At 41.7% G+C, this 7,441-nt stretch overlaps 1 protein-coding gene across 1 annotated transcript in view; it reads right to left on the reverse strand.

The window, feature by feature from the left end:
* Positions 1-383: 383 nt before the first annotated feature.
* mrpl38 (mitochondrial ribosomal protein L38) overlaps positions 384-7,441 on the reverse strand; it is a 16,137-nt gene continuing 9,079 nt past the window's right edge. The window contains exons 6-9 of the mRNA XM_020533157.2: positions 4,449-4,494; positions 3,896-4,054; positions 3,149-3,285; positions 384-729 (exon numbers count right to left, since the gene is read on the reverse strand). Of these exons, the coding sequence (XP_020388746.2) occupies positions 593-729; positions 3,149-3,285; positions 3,896-4,054; positions 4,449-4,494 (479 nt within the window). The 3' untranslated portion in view covers positions 384-592. The remainder of the gene's footprint in view (positions 730-3,148; positions 3,286-3,895; positions 4,055-4,448; positions 4,495-7,441) is intronic.

Here is a 7,441-nt window from a genome sequence, read left to right on the forward strand (position 1 = left end):
CCTCACACTACACCAGCGTCTCCTCTTGCTTTACACAGCTGCTGGCTCACTTTTTAATAGTCTGCAAGGACAGCAAGCTCAGGCATCCTTCTGCAGTGTAGGGGTTTGATGATTCTATGATATATGATGATCTTCAAGAAATGAACTGTTGTTCAGTATTATGCGAGAAATAAGCTATTTTATACTTCTATGGTTTTTCATGACCTCAGTTCATCCTGAAGCATTTTCTAGACATTGAATTGCTTTTGAAGTGCAGTTCCAGTTGTAATGTAACTCCTCTGAATTCCTGTTTTTTGACTTGTACAACAGTCTGGGTTAATGACTCAGGACTAGCAGCTTTCAGCTTGAGTCAGCAGCTCTGACAGAAAAACTGCTTGCACACATTTTCAATTTTTCTAGGTACACCAGCATATTAGAAAAATATTTATTTCTGTTCCATCATTACGTGTGCTTTTTGGACAAGTGGTGCGGTGAAATTGTTTACAGGATTGCTGCTGTGCTAATAAAGGGAGGTGCCAAGACCAACTTTGGATCGTAGGCCTCAGCTCGAGCTGCCAAGGCCTGGGAGTTTCCTGAAAAAGCAGATGCCAGATCAGTAGATCCCATAGGTGGGCTCATGGCTGTCTCTATATCGATCCAGATACCGGAGTGGCTGACCATGAGGGTATTTCTTCTGAGGTGGATGGTAGACTGGAGGGAAGTCATATTCAAACACTGGCTCCTTCATATCTATGAAAAAACACAAGGAGATTCCTGTTACTAAATTACTTCAGTTTGATCATCTCTGTTCCTTCTTCAGAAAATGAACTTCCATACCTTTCATTTTCTCAGTTATTGGGCACATAGACAATGTCCAATCTCCATGTCATTGAACTCACCTTGAGATGGTTCCTTACACCCCTTACAGCATTCCCCTCCCGTTTCCACTTGATTTCCTTCTCTTTACACATCTATATTACTGGCAAACATATGCAAAATGCTATTGGAGATCTGAAATAAAATCAGAAACCCAGACAAGAAAGAAGAGGGGACAGGAAAAGAGGCCAATTGTAAAGGTGATATATACAGAAAGTTCTTTTTTCTTCATTCGTTCAGGGGATATGGGTGTCGCCAGTTAGGCAGCATTTATTGCCCATTCCTAATTGTCCAGAGGGCAGTTAAGAGTCAACCACATTGCTGTGGGTCTGGAGTCACATGCAGACAAGACCAAGTAAGGACAGCAGTTTCCTTCCCTAAAAGACATGTGAACCAGATGGGTTTTTACAATGTGAAGAGCTCCTTTTTTCCAATGTATTCCTTCTTGTACTGTAGGAGCCAGCACTCGTGAACATTCTAACAGTCAGTTCCAAGGAGTTGCTACATTTAACTGTTCTGGAACATTAGTTACATGTGATACTACACAGGAGGAAGCACAGGGCTTGTTAAGATTTTTAATCAGTCACTCAAAAGAGTTGGGATTGCTAAAGGTCTGGTCTGGGTTCACAGTTACTTGGAAAACACAGAATGAGACAGAGGCAGGCCCAGGCACAAGATAACTGATAAACTGTGCTGCTAAAGCAGGAACTACAGGTCACTAACTTTGTACAGTCAGATCTCAGGAATAAGTTCCAGGAGTCAGTTATTGTATAACTGTATAGTTGATGTTTAAAGAGGACTTAAGAACGGTTGTATAGCTAAAAACTCATGGATAGGGTCGAGGAACCGCTCAGTCCAGATATGTGTTGGAGCTAGGATTCAGGAAAGTTCTGGGTCCTGTAGGGGCTCAGAAGACGCAGTGTGTCATTAAAAGTTCAATGCAGCTGTGGGTAAGAGTGAAGGAAACCCACCAGCACTGCTTGCCAGGTGCAACTGAGCCTCATTAGAGCTCATGAAACAAATGCAGGGACAGTACTAGACTCATGAAACTAGGTGTCTGTGAAAAAAACTGAAGCAGTGTCTCAGCAAATGTTGCAATGCATTTACATGGGAGTGTAGGCCCAGGAAAGGCAAAAGTACTACCTGAACATGAGCAGTCATTGAGGTAGTCAAAGACAGAACAAGTCTTGAAGGAGTTTCAAAGCCAGGTCATCAAAAGTGAAGAATTCTAATTTGTTGTGAAGCTTTAATGATATTTGGTGACCCGCAGTAACACCTGCGGTGAGAATTACGAGAAATCAGTGGCATTTGTGTTGATTGCAATTGCAGTTTGATGTGATCTGTAGAATGTTCGATTATAGTTTGTCTGTTACCCATATTTGCCCCATCTTAAATTTCCAATATTAGATTATTTAAGATATCTATCCTTGTACAGTCTAAACCTTTTTTGTCATGCTTGTTTGATTCAGTTTTATTTGTAATAAACTCATTATTTTTGGTAGACAAAAGAAACCTGGCTGATTTGTTCCTATCATCAAACCAAATCCAGTCTAAATGATTTCACTGAATGGCAGAGTAGGCTCGAGAAGCTTCTGATGTATATGTTACAGTATCCTGTGAAGGGAATCTATAGTGATTCCCAGATTGGAGGGTTGGTGTGGACTTGATGGGCTGAATGGCTTGCTTCCATGCTGTAGGGATTCTATGAAATAAAATGTGTCCTATAAAGACTGCAGTGGGCACAACTGAACCGCAGCTTTGCTGCACATGTTACACAGGTAGCTGTCCTACACTTTTGAATATACTGGGTGTGTATTTTACAGCTTGTATCACCCACTCCAGCTAGATCTCCATTTGTTCTGCATCAGATAAGAATATACCAGGCAGAAGCTGAGCACAGGGAAGGGCGTGATCAAGGTGTTGAGAGTCTGCGTAGATTTTTATCATGCATTCCTGATTGACGTTTTAAAGCAGGCCATGTAAATAGTCTATTCTCAAGTAAAGCCAGCAAACTCAGATAGAAACTACATATGATGTAAAACGGAAAGTCAGCACAGATCCTCAGCGAGTAAGTACTTAAGAAGATAAAGAAACATATCATCTATGCTTAGGTGTTCAGCATTGTTCATATTTGTGGAGGACCATTTGTATCTAAGATGGCACCAGGAATAGCTACTTTGTACACTTTTCACTGAACTCCTGTATTCCTGTACTTGAGTACACGTGACAATTAAGCCTAATTCTAACAATTCTAATTCTATGTCAAGATATGGACAAGGCTTGCAGGACTTACCCAGCAGGTTGTGGAAGGTGTGCGTGACTGACTCATCCCAACGACACTGAAAGAAAGCCAGTCCAGCTGGAGTCAACAGATCCTCATGTTTCTTGTAGAAATCCAAAGTCTTAAAGGTTCGCATCTTCAAACTGTGACTGTAAAGAAGTATACACGGTAGTGCACATGGGTATACACAGACCAGTGTGATGCCAACTTACTCGGATACAAACACACCAGCTATCTCTGTGCGTTCACTGATGCACATACAGATCAAACATATTGATTAGTTACACATCCGACCACATTCTTGGAATTACACACACACAATGAGAGGCAAACAGGCAGATGTCTGCATGCAGAAAGGTATGTGCTCAGAAATATAAACACACACAAACAAAAGGTTAGGTTCACATACTCACATGGATGCAAAGGCACAAAGCTAGTCAGGTGCATGCACATGAACATTTATTAATACACAAGGTGTATCTCTGTTCAGTATTATGCACGGGTGCAAAAGAGGTAAGTACAGAAAATGCAATTATTTTAACCATGAAAAGCCTAATTGAGCAAAAGTTATCAATTCATCAGACAAGGTTTTAGCAAAAGTCAAAAGTAGTAGATATAACAGATTGACTATTGTGACATCATTGTTCATCGCAACTCAAACATTGGAGGTAGAACAGAGTTACAGGTCAATGCACTAGAATTTCTCTTACACAAGGGTATGTTACACTTGATTAGTAGGTGCTTATAGCTTCCTCTTACCAGGGCAAAGGTCTGAAGTCTTCTTTGAAGTCGATTACTTTATCCTGCTTAAAAAGAATGAAGATGCAGCGGTGATATCCTGTACCTTTGGCAGGGAAAGGGGGGAAATAGTGACAGACGTCCTCTCCCTCTGATACAGCATTCCCAGGTATATTACCGCTGTACAAGAAAACAATGAAATAAACTGCAATTCAATTTGATATATTAGCCATATCCACCATTTGTAGAATACAACTAATTCAGTGTGACATAAAGTGCTTAAAATTAATTCAATATTAAGCAAGTTCCACACAAAAGAACACTACTTCCCTGTGATGTGAAGGAGAGTTAAGGGGACGTCTGGAAAGGGGTTTAAAAATGACAATTTTCAGGAGATATTTGTTAGGGAAGTGATGACAGAGTGAAGGGAAGCATTGAGTGGAAAATTCAGGGATCAGCATCAGGACCCCTGCTGTTTTTCACTTTTGACTAATGATACCTAGAGCTGGTTACTCCAAATTTCATAATCCCTGACCAAGAAAATAACTTGGAGAGTACCAAACTCAATACTCACACCAGCCAGTGGACATACTCCGATTCATTGTCTCTCAGATGTCCATCTGAAACATGAAAGAAAACATTACACAAAGCTTTAGCCAATTATCAGATTTCCACTCAAAACCCAGACTAAATAGTTGGGAGATTTTAGAACAGAACAATACAGCACAGTACAGCACACACGATGTTGTGCCGAACTTTTACCCTAAACCTAAAGTTTATCTATCCTCCATCCCTACCTTATACTATCATCATATGCCTATCTGATAGCCACTTAAATGCCCCTAATAAGGCCAACTCCACTACCCTCTCCGGCAATGCATTCCACACCCCTACCACTCTCAGAGTAAAGAAGCTACTTCTGACGTCTCCCCTATATCTACCTCCACTCACTTTAAAACTGTACCCCCTCGTAATAGCTACCTCCACCAAAGGAAAAAGTCTCTGGCTGTCCACTCTATCTATACCTCTGATCATTTTGTACACCTCTATCAAGTCACCTCTCATCCTTCATCATTCTAAAAAGAAAAGCCCTAGCTCTCTCAACCTTTCCTCCATTCCAGGCAACATCCTGGTAAATCTCCTCTGCACCTTTTCCAATGCTTCCACATCTTTCCTGTAATGAGGTGACCAGAACTGGACACAATACTCCAGATGTGGCCGAACCCGGCTTTTGTATAGCTGCAGCATAACTTCATGGCTCTTGAACTCAATCCCTCTATCAATGAAAGCTAACACACCATATGCCTTCTCAACAACTCTATCCACCTGGGTGGCAGCTTTCAGGGAACTGTGGACATGAACCCCAAAATCCCTCTGCTCCTCCACACTGCCAAGAATCTTTCCATTCACCCTGTATTCTGCTTTCAAGTTTGTCCTTCCAAAATGAATCACTTCACAGTTTTCAGTTCTGCCACTTCCATCTGCCACTTCTCAGCCCAGCTCTGCATCCTATCAATGTCACTTTGTAACCTAGAACAGCCCTCCCCACGATCCACAACTCGACCCATCTTCGTATCGTCCGCGAACTTACTAATCCACCCTTCCACTCCTACATCCAAATCATTTACAAAATTCACAAATAGAAGAGGACGCAGAACAGATCCTTGTGGTACACCACTCGTAACTGAGCACCATGTTGAATATTTTCCATCCACTACCACCCTTTGTCTTCTAAGGGTCAGCCAATTCTGAATACAATCTGCCACATTTCCCCCTATCCCATGCCTCCTTACTTTCTGCATAAGCCTACCATGGGGAACCTTATCAAACGCCTTTCTTAAATCCATGTATACCACATCACTGCTCTACCTTCATCCACGTGTTTGGTCACCTCTTCAAAGAATTCAATAAGGTTTGTCAAGCATGATCTACCCCTCACAAATCCATGCTGACTATCACGAATCAAACCGTGCCTATCCAAGTGATCATAAATCCTATCTCTCAGAGCCCTTTCCAATAATTTGCCCACCACTGAAGTAAGACTAACTGGCCTGTAATTTCAGGGGTTATCCCTATTCCCTTTTTTGAACAAGGGAATGACTCTTGCCACTCTCCAATCTTCTGGCACTACACCCGTGGACAGTGAGGACGAAAAGATCATCGCCAAAGGCCCTGCAATCTCTTCCCTCGCTTCCCATAGAATCCTTGGATAAATCCCATCAGGCCTGGGGGGCTTATCTATCTTCAAGTTCCTCAAAATTCCTAGTACATCTTCCTTACTAACATCGACCTCCTCTAGCCTACCAGCCTGTTTCACACTGTCCTCCCCTACAACTAGGTCCCCCTCAGTTGCGAATACCGAAGAAAAGCATTCATTAAGGACCTCTCTTATCTGTTTAGGCTCCGTGCACAAATTCCCTTTACAATCCTTGATAGGCCCTACCCTTTTTCTGGTCATTCTCTTATTCCTCACGTACGTGTAAAAAGCCTCGGAGTTTTCCTTGATCCTATCATGCCCCCTTATAGCTCTCCTAAGCCCTTTCTTCAGCTCCTTCCTGGCTAACTTGTATCCCTCTAGAGCCTTTTCTGATCCTTGTTTCCTAAACCTTACATAAGCATCCTTCTTCCTCTTAACTAGTCGTTCGACCTGTCTAGAGAACCAAGGCTCCCTTACTCGACCACATCTTCTCCGCCTGCTAGGGACAAACATATCGATCACACGCAGTATGCATTCCTTAAACAATCTCCACATTTCTGTAGTGCTCTTGCCTGACAGCATCTGTTCCCATTTTATGTTATCCAGTTCTTGCCTAACAGAATTATAATTACCCTTCCCCCAGTCATAAACCTTACCCTGCTGTATGTACCTATCCTTTTCCATGACTATTGTTGTTATTTTAGCCACCAAAAACATCTTTCCTTGTCCTTTAGAGCATGGATGTCTGAAGTAAAGCTATAAGTGCCAGGTCATCCTTGGGCCCCAGATATATTTTTATTTCAACTTTGGTTTTGTACTTACTGTTAGACTTCAGTGGACTTGTAGTTTACAAAATGCCACTAGAGATTGAATCAACAATTCAGTTCACACATCATGACAATGCTTCCTGGAGTTACAAAATTAAGGCAGTGACTCCCCCAAGCCATTGGAATTTGAAACTCCACTCCTGGTTTGCATTGTTGCTTTAGATAACAATTAAACATTATGGTAACTTAGTGATTTTTTCATGCTTTGTTGAGGACTCTGGACGAATTCCAAACAATTTTTTAAAAATATCATTTTGTGATTCCAAACAAAAGTTAATTCAGGAGAGAGAATTATGATTTTTATAATCTAGGCATTTTAGCATTTGATTGTATAATATTCATACACAGAAGCCAATCAGGGTATAATTCTGGGGTACAGTACTGGAGGGACAAGTCTGTCACAGTATAATGCTGGGATACTGCATGGGTCACTATCACACTTGGGTATAGTACTGATGCAGACATGTCTGTCGCTGTGTAACACTGGGGTATAGTGGGGGTATGGTGCTGGTGAAGACAAGTCTCTCGCTGTGTAACACTGGG

This window comes from Rhincodon typus, chromosome 23, assembly GCF_021869965.1.
Source record: "Rhincodon typus isolate 14 chromosome 23, sRhiTyp1.1, whole genome shotgun sequence".
NCBI classification, from domain to species: domain Eukaryota; kingdom Metazoa; phylum Chordata; class Chondrichthyes; order Orectolobiformes; family Rhincodontidae; genus Rhincodon; species Rhincodon typus.